This window comes from Physeter macrocephalus, chromosome 4 (genome assembly GCF_002837175.3).
Source record: "Physeter macrocephalus isolate SW-GA chromosome 4, ASM283717v5, whole genome shotgun sequence".
NCBI classification, from domain to species: Eukaryota; Metazoa; Chordata; class Mammalia; order Artiodactyla; family Physeteridae; genus Physeter; species Physeter macrocephalus.
This window is the reverse complement of record NC_041217.1, coordinates 146,396,476-146,419,384: the sequence shown is the minus strand read 5'-3', so window position 1 is coordinate 146,419,384 and position 22,909 is coordinate 146,396,476. Positions and strand designations below refer to the sequence as shown.

General features: G+C 38.8%; 1 protein-coding gene and 1 long non-coding RNA gene across 2 annotated transcripts in view; one reads left to right on the top strand and one right to left on the bottom strand.

Annotated features, from left to right (window-relative positions):
- Window positions 1–2,001, top strand: part of LOC129392095 (uncharacterized) — a 7,785-nt gene extending 5,784 nt beyond the window's left edge. The window contains exon 3 of the long non-coding RNA XR_008617285.1: window positions 1,448–2,001. This is a non-coding gene — a long non-coding RNA (uncharacterized lncRNA). The remainder of the gene's footprint in view (window positions 1–1,447) is intronic.
- Window positions 1–22,909, bottom strand: part of GPBP1L1 (GC-rich promoter binding protein 1 like 1) — a 52,742-nt gene that overhangs the window by 10,371 nt on the left and 19,462 nt on the right. The window contains exons 2-7 of the mRNA XM_055084650.1: window positions 20,125–21,149; window positions 19,420–19,534; window positions 17,232–17,361; window positions 16,548–16,834; window positions 4,836–4,908; window positions 3,400–3,593 (exon numbers count right to left, since the gene is read on the bottom strand). Coding sequence (XP_054940625.1) covers window positions 3,400–3,593; window positions 4,836–4,908; window positions 16,548–16,834; window positions 17,232–17,361; window positions 19,420–19,479 — 744 coding nt within the window. The 5' untranslated portion in view covers window positions 19,480–19,534; window positions 20,125–21,149. The remainder of the gene's footprint in view (window positions 1–3,399; window positions 3,594–4,835; window positions 4,909–16,547; window positions 16,835–17,231; window positions 17,362–19,419; window positions 19,535–20,124; window positions 21,150–22,909) is intronic.

Below are 22,909 nucleotides of genomic sequence, written 5' to 3'. Positions count from 1 at the left end.
ATGCGGCTGCTTCCCACTAGCTATCTATTTTACGTTTGGTAGTGTATATATGTCCATGCCACTCTCTCACTTCGTCACAGCTTACCCTTTCCCCTCCCCATATCCTCAAGTCCATGCTCTAGTAGGTCTGTGTTTTATTCCTGTCCTATCCCTAGTCTCTTCATGACATTTTTTTTTCTTAGATTCCATATATATGTGTTAGCATATGGCATTTGTTTTTCTCCTTCTGACTTACTTCACTCTGTATGACAGACTCCAGGTCCATCCACTCACTACAAATAACTCAGTTTCATTTCTTTTTATGGCTAACAGCAGACTTTACATTAGTTTTCCTATCTTCATTCTATCCTCAACTCAGTTCTACACAACAGGGCTAAACTGATCTTAAGCTCTGTGTTATGACTTTTATCCTTGTCACTTCTTCTCCCCCAAAAGACTTCTAAGATCCTTGAGGATATGACTTTGTCTCACTCATTATTATACTCTTCTTCTATTGCCTAACAGAATGCTTGCAGACATTTCACATGAAGTTAACACTTACGAAAACTTTATAAACTCTAAAGAAACGGAACAAACAAAAGGTATGCTGCCATGCTGATAATAATAGCTACCATTTATTACCACTTACAAGTACCTCATTTACTCCTCAAAAAACCCTTAAAAGACAGGCACTACTACCTCCATTTTATATGATGAAACTGAGATTCAGAACATTAGAAACTTGTCCAAGGTTGTATCACAAAGAAGGAGCAAAGTGTCATCTGTCTACTTCAAAGCCCTGCTGTTAATTTCCATGCTACAGTTTCTTTCTTTATAGGAGTTGCTCTCTTGACTCAATTCATATTCTTTTCCTTCTACATCAGAGGAACAAGTATCCTAAACCCCCTTCAAAAATAATTCCACTTGTCAATCAGTTTATTCCCATTAATTTCTTCTTGGGCCATGATCCTTTAATGACCTTTCAAGTATATTTCAAGTTGTCCCCAGCGACTTCTTCCTACAGATTTTCTTCACCCTTTCACTTAACTTTACCACCACCTATATTCTGTTTCCTTTTACGGTCAAGTCTCAAAGGTGCCACTACCTCCACTTCCACTCACATAATTCCAGAATCCTCTGAAATCTTGTTTTTCAGCCTTACACTACTCTCCTAAAACCTCAACTCAAAGGTCACCAAAAACTTTCCAACTGCTAAGGTCCAAATCCCCTCTTTTCAGTTATTTCCCTCAACATACTGGCAGCAACTGACAAGTGCTGACAACCCCGGCTGCCATCTTAAATTCACCCACCCAGATGTGTGATAGCATACGATTTTTTCTATGTCTGAATTACAATTTCTTAATCCTGTTGACTATGTTGTTATTTTCCTAATATTTATGAAATATTAAGTATTTCCCCAAGTCTTACTGTCCCATTCTTTACTCTTCTTCTATCCTCTTTTCCTCAGAGATCTTATCTACCCTGAAAGCTTAACACTAGGATAATGACCCTCAGTCCTGATATTTTTCCAGTGCTACCAGGTAATCAGAATGGTTCATTCCCTATCCCTCATATATGCCCAGTGTTTTCTATTTTCAGAACGTTTTATTTAACCACCTCTTCTAATCTGTAATACTCTCCAGACTTTCCCTGACTATCCAAATCTGGACCATCCTCCAAAGATCCGTTCAAATTAGTTTTTCAATAAAATTTCCCTTGATGGTCACAGTCTAAGCTGAACCTTGCTCCTCTGAACTGTGTAAATAAATAGTGTTTAATTAATTTAGTTATTCCAAATCTGTTTAAGATTTGTTTTTAGGATTTGTTGTTATTTTATTTCATACACAATCACATGACCTTATATTCCTATATCTTGTCATCCCTATTAGAGTTTTAGCCCATGGAGGGTGAGGACCAATGTTGTACACTTTGTGTTGCTCTTAAGCACCAAACAAGTGCTTGCACACACAGAAAAGTGAATTAATGCTGTTTTTCTCTCTCAATAACACAGTAAATCTAATTGTTTCCTTACAGTGGCTGGAATTCATTCAAGCAATTATTGTGTGCTTTTGTGAGGGTGCTAGTGATACAAATATGAAAAAGACCTGAAGCCTTTAAGGAGATTACAACCAAATGAAGAAATAGATGCAATAAATATTGTGATTAGAGACAGAGTGCTATTCAATCAGATACAAGGCTTAATTAGATCTTTAGATGTATGTGATAGAAAAGGATTCACAGAGAGGATGACATAAACATGAAAGAAAATCTCCCAGGTAAGAAAAGAAAGGGCAGTGAAAGACAGATTAGGCTTAGGCTATATAGAATTATACACACCAGTGCTCAGGAGTCTGGACACTGTATTATAACAACAGGGGTTGCTAAGTCACGATCCTTGGGCCAAAACTGGCCTGAGGCCTATTTTGTATGGCCCATGAGCTAATAATGTTTTTTACAATTTTAAATGGTTGAAAAAAAAAAAGAATATATTACAAAAAGACCATATGTCATATGTGACCAACAAAGCCTAAAATATCTATCATCTGACCCTTTACAGATAAAGTTTACCAACCCCTGCTATATAGATGGTTTGGAATCACTAAAGGGACTTACTGGGAGGGGATGTGATATATTCAAACTGTTTTAGGATAATCATTCTGGCAGTTCTGTGGAAGATAAATACAGAGAAATGAGGAAATAGAAGGGTACACTACAACAGTAAATGTGAGATGACAAGGGCATATCACAGAGGAAAAAACTGACGGGGATTTTATAATTGCTTGTGGGAGGGGAATGAGTGAGGAGGAAGAAAGCAGCAGCCATGATACTCAGCTACATGACCAGATGAATGTTGGTGTTATTAATGAAAACAGCAAATCAAGAGAAGCAGGTATGGGCTTCCCTGGTGGCACAGTGGTTGAGAATCTGCCTGCTAATGCAGGGGACACGGGTTCGAGCCCTGGTCTGGGAAGATCCCACATGCCGCAGAACAACTAGGCCCGTGAGCCACAACTACCGAGCCTGCGCGTCTGGAGCCTGTGCTCTGCAACAGGAGATGCCGCAATAGTGAGAGGCCCGCACACCGCGATGAAGAGTGGCCCCCGCTTGCCACAACTAGAGAAAGCCCTCGCACAGAAACGAAGACCTAACACAGCCAAAAGTAAATAAATAAAGTAATTAATTAAAAAAAAAAAGAGAAGCAGGTTTATGAGATGAAGCTAATGAGTATGAGAGGCCTACTAAAAATGTACTTGGCAGAAGAGAGTTTGGAGACAGTAAAATACTATACATATAACTTAATAGCACCAAATGAATATCTGGTGAGTGACTCAACAGGAAAAAATAAATTTACTAAATTTTTTTCTTATTTATTCTCCCACCTCTGCTGTATAAGGTTCTTACACTGATTCCAAATCATACCTTGGATGGAGGTGGTACAGGCTTAGGAACCAGGTTCTTATAGACACTTGGAACCATGGCTGACAATTTGTTTCCGTTTGCATGGTGAGATCCTGGTGAGGTGAATGCAGCAGAGAAGGCAGCAGCAGGATCTTCTTTGGAAACTTTTTTGATGACTAGCATTTTGGAGGGCTGCTTGGCACTAGGTGGGTTTTCTGTGAAATACAATAGTGGAGAGACAAAAGAATGTCAAACCTATTGGTAAACACAAAGCATAGTTCAAACAAAGGCCTCACTTTGAACAAAGAACTGACAGTTGAGACTGACAAACATTTCCTGGTGTGCACTTAACAGATATTCTCAAAAGTGACACTACCCAGGAACCGTAGGAAAACAGGCACCATAAGAAAACACTTGATTCTAAATTCATAATCAACCAAAAAGCCCAAAGATGTTAGAAGTCTTTCAGGGGTATAACATGTCTCATGCATGGTGTGATCACTCAGGCATAGACCAAACAAGAATATATCCAAGGGTAGCTACTCCTGTCAGCATGAGAACACAGAGAGATGAGGAAATTGGAGAAAGGAGTCTGCTATGGGACCTTCTGATGAGGCAAACTGGAGCAAAGCTATACATTAACAAAGGGGAAATGGTACAGCAATTGCCCTTAATCCTGTAACTCAAGATCCAAACCCAGTATTTAGATACACTAAAGCCTTCCTAATAAGATGCCTGGCTACTGAACATATCTAATATAGGAACTAGGAGAGTACAATTTGTAAATGCCAAAGATCCCAATGCCACAGATCAGGTTTGGTTTGAAATACACTGATTTGTCTACTAACTTTTTATAAGGCTAGTTAGGAACATATACATTAGGAACATATACATATAAATGTGTGTATTTATAGGTTTCCCGCTGCCCTATACAACAAACATCATTGATAACTGCCAAAAACAAAAACAACACCCCACTCAGCTAACGGAACCTGGTTGAACAAAATGTTCTCTGGGACGTGGTATTATTTAGCCTTTCAAAGAACACTTTAGAAGAGTATTTAGTAATATGAAAAAATGGTTAGAATATAGTTGTCTACCAAATATTAAGGAGACAACTATAATACATTAAAATTCAATTTAATTGTTATAAGCAAATTAGCAACATTAAAAATTACTTCTTATGAGCATATTATATTATTCTCCCTTTGCTTAAAATCTGCTTTCAAATTCAGGGCTCTACAAGCTCTCAATTGTCTGTATTCTGACTCTACTACCGTTACATCTCAATGGTATTTTGGGGGGCAGAGTAAGAGCTAGGCAGAGTTAGTTACCATGTGCAAATGGATGAGATGAGAAACCAGAGATAAAGAAACAAAGAAATAAAGAATTTTTTCTCCTCTCCCTGCTAAGAAAAATTTAAAGTTGTGCATTTAAAAATGGCAAAATCTACCTACCCCACACTCCAGAAGGGGTCCCAATAGGTCTGCATGGCTGATTCTGTTTGCCAGCTTCTGGATTCAAAGAAGGCTAGGAAAAAGGGGGTATTAATGGTTGATACAGAAAACTAATCACTTCAGCACTTTCTGCAAAGTAGCATTCACCATGGAACCTATCAAATATTGATAACTATATATCAGCAGCACTCCAACACTGTATTCAGAATTAACAAATAAACAGACGATGTTGAAATGCAAAATCAATCTCAGGCTCTCTTGGCTTTCATTTCCTTTAATATAAGAGGATTAAAATTTTTTAAAAAAAATAAACAGAGTAAGTGTGCAAGTTCTCATCTTCCTGTAGGATATGTATGCCAACTAAGGAGGCACAGAAAGCTGAATGAACAAGAAAGTGAATCACTTTTCTCAGATTTAAGGAGCATAATCTGGTCAGTGAAATATGAGTGTTCGTAGCATTTCTAATGAGACTGCTTTAGGGCAGAGGCACACCATGTGCTGGAATACAAAGGCAATTAAGACAATTAAGAAGAATCCTTGGGGCTTCCCTGGTGGCGCAGTGGTTGCGCGTCCGCCTGCCGATGCAGGGGAACCGGGTTCGCGCCCTGGTCTGGGAGGATCCCACGTGCCGCGGAGCGGCTGGGCCCGTGAGCCATGGCCGCTGAGCCTGCGCGTCCCGAGCCTGTGCTCCGCAACGGGAGAGGCCGCAGCAGAGGGAGGCCCGCATACCACAAAAAAAAAAAAAAAAAAAAGAAGAATCCTTATCCCCACAAGGGTCACAGTCTTACTACAAAGATAAACTTGTAGACAAGTAAGTATAATAAAAGGTTGTGGGGGGACTTCCCTGGCAGTCCAGTGGTTAAGACCTCACCTTCCAATGCAGGGGGTGCAGGTTTGATCCCTGATTTGGTCAGGGAGCTAAGGTCCCACATGCCTCACGGCCAAAAAGCCAAAACATAAAACAGAAGCAATATTGTAACAAATTCAATAAAGACTTTAAAAATGGTCCACATAAAAAAGAAAAAAAAAAGATTATAGGGACTATGATAAAAATTCACATTAGGGAAGAAGGAGTACTAAGGAAGCAATAGTCAATTCCACTAGAAAGAGAAGTGCTATCAGAAAAGGTTTCATTAGAGGAGACTACGAAGAGTCCTTAATGATGAATTCCAAAGCTGGAAAATGGGTGATTACAGGAACAGAATGTTGAATGAACACCAAGACAGGAAAAACATGAAAAAGAGATCTGCAAATAGTTCAGCATTAGTGCTAGGGAATGAGAGGACCTTTCTTTGGGGAAAGAGATGTCTGGCAAAGTAGGTAAGAGCCAGATTGTGGAGTATTTTTAAGGGATATTGAATTTTATTCTTTAGGGATGGGAATCCATCTCTCATGCAGAGTTAACATGATCCAACCATTAGTTTACAAGTCTGGTAGCAGCTTGAAGGATGTATTTCAGGGCTATAAACAACTAGGAGACCAGTTTCCTAGCACAGGAAAGTATGAAGGCGACAGGAGTAGAGGAAGAGATGATGGGAAGGATCGAGAAGTGTTAAGGGTAACAGACTAAACTTAATAACGAATTGTATGGGGGTGTGAGGATGAAACTGGTGCCCAAACCCAAACTTTACAATCTGGTACAGAGTAGGAAAATGGCTTTTCAGCACAAATGACCATGGGACATTAAACAAGAAATAGAAAGATGCACAGACTCGACTGCAGAGCTTCTGAATCAAAACCTCCAGAAGTGGGGCCCCAGCAGGTGTATATTTTAAACCTGTCAAGAGGAGACCCACTAGCATAGAGCAAGCACAGATACAATCTGAACTATTAATTCAGTATACAAATGGACAAATCTGTGACAGAATATGGACAGGTAAATACACTCTTCTGGATGGAATAGTAAAGGCAAAAGGAGTCTAGATGAATAAAGTGTGACAGAGTAAAAAATCCTTGGCTCACATTTTCTTTGCTTGAGTATTCTAAATGTTACACCATTGACTTGTATAATAAAGCTTTGTTGTCAAATTGTGTCTGATTTTCTTTCTTTTATAAGTGACTTGTTCTTTATGTCTGAATGTCCGAAGGATATTTTTCTTCTAAGTGTTGGCTGTTCTGGCTGTCCTTTCAATTTGTAGTTTCAAGTCTTACTGTATTTCATGAAATTATTCTTGAATTAATACTTTTTAGCACTTAAGCTATTTATTTTTGTTATTTTATATTATTATTATATTATTTTTTGCAGGGGAGATCTTTTGGATTTTTTTTCTGCCAAATTTCTGTATCTTTTTTTTTCAATTCTTAATTTTAATCTATTTGTTTCTTCTTCATTAAAAAAGCTTCCCTTGTCTAATTCTTGAAAAACACTAGTGTTTATTGTCTTGTGCTCCTTCCTGTTTAGTCTTCATTTTTCTGAAATCTTTTATTACTTCTTTCCCAAGTTCTAGCACTGTGAAATTTTCTGGTTATGTCATTCTTGTACCATTTGTTCAATTTTTTATTTTTTTAAATTTTATTTATTTATTTATTTATTTTTGGTGGTATGCGGGCCTCTCACTGCTGTGGCCTCTCCCGTTGCGGAGCAGAGGCTCCGGACGCGCAGGCTCAGCGGCGCAGGCTCAGCGGCCATGGCTCACGGGCCCAGCCGCTCCGCGGCATGTGGGATCCTCCCAGACCGGGGCGCGAACCCGGTTCCCCTGCATCGGCAGACGGACGCGCAACCACTGCGCCACCAGGGAAGCCCCCTGTTCAATTTTTTAAATAACAAGTTATGGTTCTTATCCGTTTTGTGCACGTCTTACAGGTGTACTTTGCATTGTCTGTAGAAATGTTACTCTGTTCCTTATTCTCTTGATCCTTTTATGTTGTTCATTTTTATGTGATCAATTTTTGTGAATGTGGATCAAGATAGCTAACATCACACTTTATAGCTCTCTTCTGTTGTCTTCATGGAGTGCTCAAAAAGATGGCACACTTTCTTTGATGTCCCGGCTCACCTCCTCCTCCCCATGCCTTGTACCTGAACCTTCTCTTCCCTTTGTCTCTATTGTCTCTGTCCCTGCAGCTCAGTCTGGATTCTATTTCCAACAGTTTTGTCCCCAGTGAGGGGCTTTGTTCTGGATGGGAATATTGGCTAGTTAGTATTAAATGTGATAGAACTCTGTGCTGAACTTTATTGCCTCTTGGTTCCAAAGTCATCCTTTCTGCTTGCTCTGTGTAAATGTATCTGGGCACTTAAAAAACTTTCCCTTTGTTAATTTGCTGGCATGTTAATTTTGTCAGTAGAGCGCAAGGAGAGACTTTTGCTTCTTGTTCCTGTGTGCTTACTCAGCAGGTTCCTGCAGCACTCTGCTCCTGCTAAGCCAGGTTATAAAGTACAAGTGAGCGCTGACTTGAGTGGTTTTGTAGCAGTGACATATCCCATGAACAGCTTTACGAGGTACTCTTAGAGGGCAGATTTCCAGCATGTTCCCTGGAGAAGCACCTTAGCAACTGCTCTGCCATTCAGTGAGCCACAGCTAAGCCCTTTCCGATAAGGTCTGGCTCTCAATCCTGGGGTGGTGATGGGGCAACAGGGGACTCTTCCTTGGGTACTCTGTCTTAGCCCAAGGGTTAGTGGCTGCTCCTTGTATCTGCCAATTCTTTAGAGTTTTTTAGAACTCTATATTCTTTATAAGTTCTTTATATTCTTTAGCGTTCTCTTTACTATTTACTAGCCAATCACTCATTACCCCATCCTGTTACAGTTAATAATTCTTTATATTAACTTTCCTTGTTCGAATTATTGTGTGATTTCTCTCTACTGATTGCTCCAGTCAGACTCTTTATACCTTATCCCAGAACATCTCTGTATTTACTAGTTTGGGGAATATGGAAAACCACTCCTAATTTCTAGCTGCTCTTCTCAAATGTTCGCTAAGCTTTCTAGAACAATTACTGGCTCTTCTGGAAATCCTGGGGTTGTCAGATGCCCTGTTGCTTCCTTCAATGTCTCCTGCACAACTGCTAACACAATACCAGTCAGGTCTTATAGCTTTTAGTGGTTTGTCTCTATGTTGTGATACCTCACTTTATTTTGTTGTAGATGACATCCATGGATTTTTTGAGTATAATTAAAAAAAAAATCTATCTATCTATCTTCTATCTACCTACCTACCTACTTACCTAATCTATCTTTTATTTGGCTATGTTGGGTCTTAATTGCGGCACGTGGGATCTTTCGTTGTGGCTCAGGGGCTCTTCGATGCAGTGCGCGGGCTTCTCTCTAGTTGTGGCGCTCGGGCTTAGTTGCCCTGCACCATGTGGCATCTTAGTTCCCTGACCAGGGATTGAACTGGCGTTCCCTGCATTGCAAGACTGATTCTTAACCACTGGACCACCAGGGAAGTCCCTGTCCATGGATTTTTTTGCTTCTTCAATCCTAGTTGCCTTGTGTTCTTTCTTAACTTATTCCTTAATTTCAGACTTACAAAAAAGTTGCAAATATAATACAAAGAATTCCTGTATATCGTGCATCTACAGTCTCATGTCAAAATTTTACCACATTTGTTCCACAATTCTCTGTAAATGTATATTTTCCCTGAACTATCTGCAGGTTGAAGGACTTGAAGGATATTCTCCTATATAATCATAGTACAATTATAAAAATCAGAAAATTAACATTAATAAATACTATTATCTAATCTACAACTCTTACTCAAACTGTAACACTGATACTTTTACAGGAAAACAAAGTTTAAAATCACTGTTTTTCCCTCATCCAGTATCCAGTCTACGTTTACATGTTGCCTTTAATTGTCATATCTCTTTAGTCTTCTTTAATCTGGAACTTTTCCCATCATGACCATAACTTTTTTTTTTTTTTTTTTTTTTGTGGTACGCGGGCCTCTCACTGCTGTGGCCTCTACCGTTGCGGAGCACAGGCTCCGGACGCGCAGGCTCAGCAGCCATGGCTCACGGGCCCAGCCGCTCTGCAGCATGTGGGATCTTCCCGGACCGGGGCACGAACCCGTGTCCCCTGCATCGGCAGGTCGATTTTCAACCACTGTGCCACCAGGGAAGCCCTGACCATAACTTTTTAAAAGAGTACTCAGCCTAGTTCTTTTGTAGAATCTTTTAAAATTCTTTTATAGAAACCTCTCTTTGAGTTTGTGTGATTTTTCCTCATGGTTAAATTCAGGTTATGAATTTTTGGAGGGCACTCCTCAGTGAATCACATCAGGAGGCTTGTGTTATGTTTGTTCCATGACCGGTGACATAAATCTATTTTTTAATCAAATAACATTTACGCACAATGAAATGCACCAAGTATACCATTCCATGAGTTTTGAAAAATACTTATACCCCCCACCAAATCTATAAAGATAAAACTACTTTCTACAACCAGAAAGTCTCCTAATGCCCTTCCCCAGTCAATCTCCACTCCACACAGGCAACCACTGTTTTTCTTTCTCACCATAGATTATTTGCCTATTCTAGAATGTCATATAAATGAAATCATACAGTATGTACCTTATTGTGTAAAGCTTCACTGAGATTCATCATGTTGTTTTATCAGTCATTCTTTTATATTACTGCATAAGTAGCCCATTACATGATTATACCATAATTTTTCTATTCCTGTTTTGATAGACATTTAAATTATTTCCTGGGAATTCCCTGGCGGTCCAGTGGTTAGGACTCTGTGCTTTCACTGCTGAGGGCCCAGGTTCAATCTCTGGTCAGGGAACTAAGATCCCACAAGCCACACAGCACGGCGGCCAAAAAAAAAAAAAAAAAAAATCCAAGTTTTGGGTTACTATGAATAAAATTACAATAAATGTAGACAGACTTTCATTTCTCTTTAGCAAATACCCAGAAGTGGAAGTATTGGGTCACAGGGTAAGGTTTATGCTTAGTTTTATAAGAAACTGTCAGACCTTCCTTTTCACAAAATGGTTGTACTACTACACACTCCTGCTAACAATGTATGAGACTTCCAAGTGCTCAAAAATGTCACCAAATTTAGTATTTTCAGACTTTTAAATATTAGCTATCCCGGTGGGTGTGTAGCAGTATCTCATAGTGGCCTTAATTTGAATTTCCACATTTCCCGTATGACTAATGACACTGACCATTTATTTCATGTGCCTACTGGCCATTCATATATCTTCCTTTGTGAAGCATCTGTTCAAATCTTGTTTATGTTTTTAAAAAAATTGAGTTGTAGGAGTTATTCACATGGGAACAGGCCCCTTTTCAAATCTATGTTCTGCAAATATTTTCTCTGAGTCTGTGAAATAAGCGGAAGTTTTAAATTTTGATGAAGCCTGATTTATCAATGTTTTCCCCTTTATGGTTATTGCTCCCTGGGTCCAAAGAAATCTTTTTTTTTTTTTAATCCCCTGTGTGAGAAAGCTATTCTGCTAAGTTTTCTTAGTTTCAGGCCTTACATTTAGGTCTATAATTCATCTCAAATTCATTTTTTTGTATGCTAGGTGGTAAGGGTAGAGAAGAGATACACACACACACACACACACACACACACACACACACACATCTATATCTACAGATATAGTTCCAGGACAGTTTGTTAAAAACACATTTCTTTCTCCATTAGCCTACTTTGGTACCTTTGCTGAAAATCAAATGAATCATATAAATGTGCGTTTATTTCTGTGCATTTATTTCTCTATTCTGCCCTACTATCACTCTGTCCTCATAATAATGTCACATGATTTTGATTACTGTAGCTTTATATGAAGTCTTAAAGTTAGGGAGTATAAATCCTCCGACTGTTCTTTTTCAAGATTGCTTTAGCTATTCTAGGTCTTTTCATTTCAATATAAATTTCAGAAAAAATTTGCCACTTTATGTAAGAAAGCATGCTCGCTAGGCTTGTGCAGAATCTATAAAATTGATGTCTTAATCATTGAGTCTTCCAATTCAAAGCCTTCCATTCAAAATGTACCTCTCCTTTTATTTAGATCTTTAATTTCTCCTGGCAATATTTTGTGGTTCAGTATTGATGTCTCTCACATCTTCTGTTAAATTTATTCCTAAGCAGTTTTTAAAAGATTTTAAAAAATGTTATAAAAAGCATTTTATAAAACTTCATTTTATAAAATGCTTATTTCTAGTACAGTTGACCACCAAACAATGCAGGGGGTGGGGCGCCAACACAGTGGCGCCACTCAGCACAGTGGAAAACCCAAGTATAACTTACAGTAAGCCCTCTGTATACATATAAGCTGTTGGGTTCTGCATTTGTGGATTCAATCAACTGCAGATCATACTGTAGTATATACCAGTAAAAAAAAATCTGCATACAAGTGGACATGCTCAGTTCAAACCCTTGAACAACATGTTGTTCAAGGGTCAACTGTATATAAAAACGCAAATGACTTTTTCAAAAATAATGACTTTGTATCCTAAAACCTTAATTCTTTATAGAGTCCTTAGGATTTTCTATGTAAGCAATCATGTCACCTGTGAATGAAACTTTTATTTCTTCCTTTTAATTCGTACGTATTTTATTTCTTTTTCTTGCCTTATTGAACTTGCTAGGATCTCCAGTACAGTGCTAAACATAAGTAGTGAGAGTAAACATCCTAATACTGCTCCTGATATTTACCGGAGAACTTGGGAAGACTCAAAGCTATGGCTATACTGTTGCTACCTTTTCAGAATCCCTTCTCTCCACAAATTTCTTACTCCTCAGATTGCATACACATTAAAGCTTCAATCCTACAAGACTCTACCCTCACTCCTGGCTCCTCCTTCTCCAAGGAACAGTGTACCACTCATCACCAATTCATTCTCTAATTCTTGGGAGGGCATATCAAACTGCCAAATACAAGGCTCTCACCCACATTTAATAATAGCTACCATTTAAAAACCTATGTGTCATGGGACTTCCCTGGCAGTCCAGTGGTTAAGACTTCACCTTCCAATGCAGGGGGTGTGGGTTTGATCCCTGGTTGGGGAGCTAAGATCCACATGCCTCAGGGCCAAAAAACCAAACCATGAAATGATGCAATACTGTGACAAATTCAATAAAGACTTCAAAAAAAAAAAAAAAAAAAAAAAACCACCCAAAAAAGCAAAAAAAACACAAAAAAAACCCCCCAAAACACAAAACACACCTATGTGTCAGAATTCCCTGGTGGCCCAGTGGTTAAGACTCCACACTTTGACTACAGGGGGCTCAGGTTCGATCCTTGTTTGAGGAACTAGGATCCTGCATGCCTCCCAGAGTGGCCATTTAAAAATAAATAAAAAATATTAAAAACCCTGGACTTCCCTGGTTGGTACAGTGGCTAAGACACCATGCTCCCAATGCAGGGGACCCAGGTTTGATCCCTGACCAGGGAACTAGATCCCACATGCCACAACTAAGAGTTCAGATACCGCAACTAAAAAGATCCTACGTGCCGCAACTAAGACCTGGCAAAGCCAAATAAAAAACAAAAAACAACTCTGTCTGTTGAAGTCTGTGCTAAATGTTTCGCATACATCATTCAACATATATGATCTTTTTTAAAAAAAATTTATTTATTTATTTATCTTTGGCTGTGTTGGGTCTTTGTTGCTGCGCGTGGGCTTTCTCTAGTTGTGGCGAGTGGGGGCTACTCTTCATTGCGGTCACGGGCTTCTCATTTTGGTGGCTTCTCTTGTTGCGGAGCATGGGCTCTAGGCTCACGGGCTTCAGTAGTTGTGGCACACAGGCTCAATAGTTGTGGCACACAGGCCTAGTTGCTCCGTGGCATGTGGGATCTCCCCAGGTCAGGGATCGAACCTGTGTCCCCCACACCGGCAGGTGGATTCCCAACCACTGCGCCAACAGGAAGACCCAACATATGTGATCTTTATTCCTTACTACAGTGTTGCAAGGTACACATTACCATCCAACAACTCAGGGGAAATTAGGGTTATTACTTTTCCAAGGTACAAATAGAGAACTGTTAATTACATTAATACTATTTTAAAACAAAAAATAACTTTCTAATTATACAATGTAGAGTATGGGGAAAAAACAAGAAACATAGAACACCTACTGTAAACAATTAAGTCCTCAAATACCTTTTGTTATTTTTGACTAACTACTCTTTCTTGATATACCCCATTCTTTTTCAACCAATCACTTCTTAATCTCCCTTACTGCTATTCCACAGGTTCTGCTCTAAGCTTCCTCTCTGAATATATTACTTTCCTTGGGTGATTCTGTCCAACCATAAACCTCAACTACTATCTCTATTTCCATGTGCACACCTCTGGTTGATCTCACCCATCTCTTTGGTACCAAGACGTCTTTATCTTCTATCCTCCAATTCTGCTCCTCCTGTTTTTCCTTTTCAAATTAATTACTTATTATTCATCAATTCCCTTTGGATAAAAATCTTATTTTTGACCCTTCCTTCTCTAGTTACAATGCCATGGTTCCTATCCTTTAGATTTATCTCCAAAACAGATCTTTAACAACCTAAATGTCAACAGGAAAATGGATAAATAAACCTAGTATATTCACACCACAGAATATTTACTATACAGAAGTGAGAAAGATATAAAGCAGGGTTTCTCAACCATGGCACTACTGACATTTTGGGCTGGTTCTTTGTTATGGGGCTGTCCTGTGCATTGCAGGAAGTTTAGCAACATCTCTGATCTCTACATACTAGATGCTAATAGCACTATCCCCAGGTATGACAACCAAAATTTCTCTAGATATTGCCAAATGTGCTCTGAAGGAGGCAAACTCGCTCCTGGATTGAGAACCACTGATCTAGAGCCCTATGTGTCAATACAGACAAATCTCAAACAATTTTAAGCAAATAAAAGAGAACTACAATATGACAGTATTCATATAAAGATCAAAATCAGGCAAAATGATATTATAGATTGTCTATGGATACATTCATATAGTAAAAACTTATCAAAACATACATGAGGATGATAAAACATTAAAATCAAAATGGTGATTACCTCTAGGGGAACGTTAGGAGAATATGATTAGGGAAGCTTTAACTGTATCTATGATATCTTGCCTCTTTTGTAAAAGAATGGTCTAGAGCATACTGGGCAAAATGTCAATATTTCACAAAGCTAGGTCGTGTGCGTACTTGACTGTTTTCTCAAGACTTTTATGTACACTTAGGATATTTCATAAAAGCATAAACACAAGGCTTCCCTAGTGGCGCAGTGTTTGGGAGTCCACCTGCCAATGCAGGGGACATGGGTTCGAGCCCTGTTCTGGGAAGATCCCACATGCCGCGGAGCAGCTAAGCCGGTGCACCACAACTAGTGAGTCTGTGCTCTCGAGCCCGCGAGCCACAACTACTGAAGCCCATGTGCCTAGAGCCCGTGTTCCGCAACGAGAAACCACCGCAACAAGAAGCCTGTGCACTGCAACAAAGAGTAGCCCCCGCTCTCTGCAACTAGGGAAAGCCCATGCGCAGCAACAAACACCCAACTTAGCCATAAATAAATAAATAAATAATTAAATTTTTTTAAAAGCATAAACACAAAATAAACTTGCCCTTAATAACCTTGTTCAGGTTTGACGTGACAGCAAACTTCCCTTTAGATCACTTAGCAGGTGGATAATGCTGCCTTAACATTTTTCTTTCCATTGTCAATTAATTTCCCACTGGGAATGCCACAGAACTGATAACTTATAAGTTTACTGAATAAATAATCCACGTTATAATTTAGTGTTGTATTTTTGGACTACTGAGTACTTAGGACATTCTGGACAAATATTTAATATATTGGTGTATTACAGACTTTTCCATGAATAAAGTTTTAAAGGATAGGCACCTGGGGATACGAATTTACTTTGATAAATGACATATAAATTAAGAGCCCCCCCAGGTCATTTGCTAGCCTTGGGAGAAGAGGGGCTGATGCCTAATTTTACTCTTTAGTTGGCTCTGATAACATAAAATGGCTGTCATAAAAGTGACTGGCTTATCTAATGTGCCACTTAAAAATAACGAGTTGCACTACCTAATAGGATTGCCACTAGCCACGTATGGTTGCTGGGCACTTGGAACGTGTACCATCTGTATTAAGATGTGCTACAATTATAAAATGCACAAAGGATTTTGAAGATGTAGTACAACAAATAATGTTAATTATCTCATTAATTTAAAGATAATGACTACAGGTTAGAATAATAATAATTTGGACATATTTGGTTAAGTAAAATGTATTATTAAACTTTTTTAAGGTGCACAAAAACTCTACTTTTGGTTTAGAGGTCAAAAGCATATAATTCAACACACAATAGCATCAAGTTTTACTGAATGTACGGGCAACAGCTAAAATACTCCTAACTGCATGTTTCTGAACTTACCACAATTGTTTTATACAAGAGGGCAAAATCAAGACAAAAAACCCACTCTTATGCTAGTTGGAAAAAGCAATTTAACATTCAAGAATACAGTTTTACATAAATATATCTGAATACTGAACCTTATAAAGCTTAAAGAAAAATAAGAATTCCAAAGGCAAAAAGATGAAAAAATATGAAGATTTGCTAAAAGTTACACAGGAATTTTGGTCATCACTGGTCATACAAACCAGCTCCTTCCTTGTCCTTCCTAAAAACACTAAAAGTCTAAACTTAGGGACTCCCTTTTTAGCACCTTCTGAAATGTTCTCATTACTCACACAGTTTTATATATAACAATCATTTGTCAGGTTTTAGGTATACAACTAAATCTTCATACTTACAAAGTCGTCTTCTTCAAACTGCAACTTTTCTACCTTATCATCTTTCTTCTCTTCCCTAATCTCTGTAGGTGGCTTTTCCTGAAAGGCACAGCCTTTCCGGGAGTGGAAGCTGCCATTCCAGTGGCGATGGTTCCCTGTGCCAGCCCCACTACGCTGGCTCATGCCATCGTGACCTCGGGAAGAGCCGTGCCAACCAGATAGGTTCCCTGTGATTCCAGCATATGCTCCCTTAGAGACACCAGAGTCCACAGAATCGTGCCGAAACAGGGAGGGCTGGTGCCAGGAATCTGAAATAGTAAGGAAAAGTAACACATTAGAGTGTTTGCTTCCTGAAAATTCAGAAACAACTGGGCCAGATGCCTCCTGATATAATTTAAGGTACTGCCAAAGCCCTTCGGGGGACCTTTTTAATAAAAGAGTAAGTTCACATACAAAAAAGGCACAAGATACAACTTTTTGTTTTAATGTAATTTCTATATGAGTTCTGCAACTGAATAAATGACTTAAGAGAACCTAAGAATGTTAGACTTAGAAAGCCAATATAGTTGAGTAATGACTACTGGAGGATCTAATTGAGTATTATGTTTACAAAAGATGATTATTCCAAGATTATGGACATGCACGCTCAGCCTGGGCTTGCTCTGAGTAGCTTATATAGAGTCATGGAAGTTGGGTATGTCTTACCTCCTGTCGTTCGTAGAGGTCCATTGTTAAAAAAGCCATCAGAGGAATTATGTCGACGACGGCTTACTCCAAATCTACCATCTCCTCGGGGTAGGTGCTCTCCGTGTTTTTCAAAGGTGGCTGTAGGTGACTAAGATGATAAAGTACAGAGAAGCAAACAGGTAAGTACATATCAGTCTCTTTCAGTATCTTAAGTTTTGCATCGGGTTTTTAGAAAATAGGTAATATTGATGGCAGAAACCCCTACTTTGAGCATATGGGACACGGTTAAGGGTACTGCAGTCCTGAGTTAGAGAAGCCCTATGTTACATATTCAATCATTAACTGAATTAATAGGGAGAAAAAACAGCTACTTCAATTATTTGCATGAAAGAGGGGAAAAAAACCCTGTCAATATCCAAAAGAATAAGCTCCAGAACTTTACACTTAAAAATGTTAATCTTGAAAGGAAAAGCAAGATGCTTGCTCTAAATAGATTATTTGTGTAAATTACTCTCAAACTGAAGACAAAGAAGAGTTAAATCCCACCTTGGCAGGCCATTAACAACCCCACAGGAGTTTTCATAGTTTTATAAAACACTTACTTCCAAACATTAATACTCGTAACAAGACTATAATTTGGCATCATCCCCATTTTACTATTTCCATATGAGGAAAGAGGTCAGGGAGAATAAGTCTCTGAGGTTACACAACTAAAAAGGAGCACTTTGAGAAACAGTATTATAGATGAATTCTGATGTCCCTTCCTATTCCAAACAGTTGCATTCTATAACAGTCTTTAGTCTCATATGATAGAAACCAAAGTCTAAAAAAACCATGAAAAGTATGGATACATTTGACAAGGGCTTACAGGAGAACTATAGGTTGGGGCAGAGACATCTTCACATCTATTTCCTTATTATTAATATCCTCACCAACACGTGGTCTGTCAGTCTTTTTTATTTCAGCCATTCTAGTGGGTTACAAAGATTTTCTTCTTTCTTCTGAAAGTTTTATGGATTTCAGTTCTTTAATTTGGATTATAATCCATTTCAAGTTAATTTTTATGTATGATAAGAAGAAAAGGTTGAGGCTCTCCCTCCCACCCCCACATAGATATCCAGTTCTAGAACCACTTGTTAAAAAGACTATCACTTCTGCATTGAATTACCTTGGCACTTTAGTCAAAAATCAACTGACTATATGTATAGGACTATTTTTGAATTGTCTATCCTATTCCATTGCTTTATCTGTCTATCCTTAAGCTAATACCACACAAATTTGCTTATTGTAAAATGGAAATATTTAAATCATATTTCCTAATTCTTTTTACTGAGTTCACTGTGCTAAATCAATTGTTCATTGTGCTAAATCAATTATCCTTTGCAGGTATAAGATGTGCATACTTTTAAACGCTTTCCTAGGATCCCACACCGAATCCTTCAGGCCCACCACCCCCAATGCTTGGGTCAGATTATGTCAATTATGAGATTTGGGGAATTTCACAAGGGCAATTCAAAATGAAGATTAGAGCAAAGCGTTGTGGGTCTAGACAGACCAGGAACATCCTCCCAAAATTCACATCTAAAAATAGGGAAGGTATACTCTTTTTTCTGAGACTACCTATCAACTTTCTCCCTCCTCTATTAGTTGGCAAAATGGGAAGCATTTTTAAGTTTACTAGCTTCCCAAAGGTTTCCTTTATCAATAATAGATTCTATTTGTCTTTATCCTTAATGCAACATACATCTTCCCTGAAATCATTAAGTAGATTATTGTCTCTAAAAAAGAATTTCTAGGATTTAATCTGAGAGCCATGTAGTAGTCAATCACTGTCTATCCTTTTTCCTCCTCATCTACTACTTTAGACAAATGTGCATTCATCCTGAAGATCCATTTCCCCCAAAACTGAAGTGTTCCTGCAGCTAATATAGGAAGTCTTAAGTGTGCCACACAATAAGAAAAGCTTAACATGTAATGAAATAAACAGGACACCTGGCAGTAGCAGGGTACACATTGACTTGCACTGCCTAATTATTTATACCCTATTAAAAGAAAGATAATTAAGTTTATTGAAAACGTATGCAAAATCCCCAGGCAAGGCAGAATACACACAAAAAAAACTAGATTGTAAAACAGAGGCCACAGACAAGATGGGGATGAAAAGAACTGGTGGTATTTGGATAGTTACTAGAATGGAGAACAGTACCTTAGCTGACTGTGGTGTTGAGAAATTTAGCCAAGCAGGAACAAAGTCATGCTGCGCCATTTAGGTCCAGTGTCTCTTTTCAACAAGGTGAGGCATCCAACCTCATGGCCAGGATCTGAAAATGAGAAAACTGAAATCACTTATTCTTGCAAGAACCTGATATCACGTAAAGAGTCTGTGATTACTTTAAGGTCCCCCTTTTACAGAAAGACTTGCTCTCTGAGCCTTTCTAGAGTACTCATCAGGCCCCATACATCTGAGAAGTTCTAAACAAAAACAGTCTGTGAATATATAACCACGAAAAACACAAAGAGAAAAGTGGGTCACAGACCTGGAAGGTTATATGACAGAAGCTAATGAATTCTTGTGTTATAGCAGAAGAACCTTAAGAATAAACAACTACTTAAAACTATAGATACTTATGAAAAAAGATTAATCTGCTTCAGGTAACTTCAGGCAAAAGCAGTAGAAAAGATCATCCTAGAGAAGGAGGATACAACCTCTCAAGAGTTTTTCTATTTAGTTCACATTAATTTCTTCAAACATCAGTTAGCATCAGTTTTCCTGAGAGATCCATCTGTTGGTGTCTCCAAACCACCCCACTGAGAGTCTCCAAAGTATAATACGTAAGAAAGCAGTAGATATTTTCCATGATACATATACATACACAGTCTTCTTACAAGTTAGACATAGGAGAATACTCACCCCAGAGCGTAACCTCTGTGGTCCTGTTTCCTGAACTCCTTGAGTCTGCCGGCTGGATTTCCACGAGGTTCTCTTGTTAAAAGGGTACTTAAAATTAGGCTGGGCAGCAGCACACCTTATGATGAAGCACAAAGCAGCCAGGCTCTGTGTGGATCAATTTCTCAGTCCCCTCAATTGCTCATCTTAAACTATCTAGATCCTGACACTTTTCCAAAAGGGGAAAGGGGAAAGGGGAAGGGGGAGGGGAACATAAAAAGTATTTGTTACATTTAAAAAATAGGGGGAAGGGGAAAGAGCTATATCAATGTTCACCTCATTCAACTTCCTTGAGTGATGGCCCTATGATGTTGCTTAAATAGATAATACATGGACATTTGCACATTGAATTCAAACACTGTTCACAAAAAGGTCATAGCTTAGAAAGACAGATGGACTTTTGTTTGGGCAAATAATGTCATTGAAGTGATAGATCAAAAATAAAACACTGAAGAGCTCTAAAAGATCTTCTGAGTAGTCAACTCTAGTAGCAAAACATCCACATTACAAAGCCCTTAATTTACAAATCTCTTTATTCTTACACAGCTGCTAAAAATAGTGTGCAGGTATGTATTTATATTTGACTTATCCTTCAAAATCTAAGGACATAAGAAACCTGTTTAAAAACAACAAAAAAAATCAGACAGGAACTTGATATGCTTTTCCCTCCGAAGAATAGCAGCTCTCAAGGCAAATTTCTTGGTATAAAGCTCTCAAATGTTTCTTCTATTTCTTTGGTCTTCACTATTTATAAATTCACAGCAAAATTAAAACAAGTAGAAAGATAGGGCTTAAGGAACAGTCATGGAAAAAGTTCCAAAGTGAGGTTTTCTTCTCTTCAGTTTTCTGTATTTCAGTCGTTCTGCCCCTTCTTGAAGACTAAACTGAGTTAATGGAAGGTAATAAGAATCTTCTGCTTCAGTAGAGAAGTCACTTTGCATCCATGTCCATCGTTATTCAATCATTTTAAAGGCCACGAGAATCTATCACTATAAATGAAAAAACAAAACAACATATATCACAAGAGGCAAAATTACTATATATAAATGCTAAAGTGAGACATGGTCAAATGATCGATCTCGGAGACAAAGGTCTAGGTGACAAAACTCTTAAGTCCAATTTAGACATTAATTTAATGTATCGCCAACTATAGCAACAACATAACTGGCTAAAATTATTTTAAAGATTTTTAAAGGATTTTAGAAAAGTCATCTGAAAAAATATACTTTTTAAATAACAATTTCTCCAGTTAGCTATCAAAGGTAATTCAGACATGCAAATTAGAGTCTGTTAGATTTAGATTTTCTCTCATATATGGAATAGCTTGCCATAAGTCGTCAAAGAGTCATAACTTACTGGTTATTACCACAGTCAACTATCTAATTGTTTAGTACTAACCACAGCCAGATGCTTAAAAACAAGACATCCGTCATAGCATTCCTCATGTATTTACATATTTTTAGATACCTACTTATCAATTAAGAGACTTAAGTGCTTATGCTCTGACTTAAAATATGCAGTAAGAGATGACACAAATACTTCTTTGGCAAATTCCCAACATTCTTCCAAAGGCTAGCAAGTTTTCTTTCTTTCTTTTTTGTAATAGCTTTTTAAAAATATATTTATTTATTTATTTGGCTACATCAGGTCTTAGTTGCAGCACGCAGGATCTTCACTGCGGCATGTGGGATCTTTCGTTGCAGTGTGCGGGCTCTTCTCTGTGGCACACCGGCTCCAGAGGGGTCTCAGTAGTTGCAGCACAAAGGATTAGTTGTCCCGTGGCATGTGGGATCTTAGTTCCCCGACCAGGGATCAAACCTGTGTCCCCTGCATTGGAAGGCAGATTCTTAACCACTGAACCACCAGGGAAGTCCCTAGAAAGTTTTCTGATATGAGAGAATGCTTGCATCTGTGGGCAATTCTGGTCTACACTGGTAAATTCTAGTTTACAGAGTATTTCTCATTAATTCATGTTTAAGAAATACTGAATTCAGAATAGTAAATACCTCTTTGGGGAAACAATGGGAAAGGAATCAAAAAACAGTTCCGGGTCTTCCCTGGTGGCGCAGTGGTTGAGAGTCCGCCTGCCAGTGCAGGGGACATGGGTTCGAGCCCTGGTCCGGGAGGTAGCCACTCTGAAAAAGAATTTTTTGGACTTCCCTGGTGGCACAGTAGTTAAGAATCTGCCTGCCAAAGGGGACATGGGTTCGATTCCTGGTCCAAGAAGATTCCACATGCCGCGGAGCAGCTAAGCCCATGCACCACAACTGAGCCTGCACTCTAGAGCCCATGAGTCACAACTACTGAAGCCTGTGCACCTAGAGCCCGTGCTCTGCAACAAGAGAAGCCACCGCAGTGAGAAGCCTGCGCACCACAACAAAGAGTAGCCCCCGCTCACTGAGACTAGAGAAAGCCCGCGCGCAGCAACGAAGACCCAACAGAGCCAAAAATAAATAAATAAATTTATAAATGAAAAAAAAAAAGAAAGGAAACAAACTCAGGTAAAACTGCTTGGGGAAAAATATTTGAAGAAGAGAGCATGAAAAAGAGGAAATAAACACAACAGATAAAGAAACATCATGAATAAAACAATATTATGGGGCTTCCCTGGTGGCGCAGTGGTTGAGAGTCCGCCTGCCGACGCAGGGGACAAGCGTTCATGCCCCGGTCTGGGAAGATCCCACATGCCGCGGAGCGGCTGGGCCCGTGAGCCATGGCCGCTGAGCCTGCGCGTCCGGAGCCTGTGCTC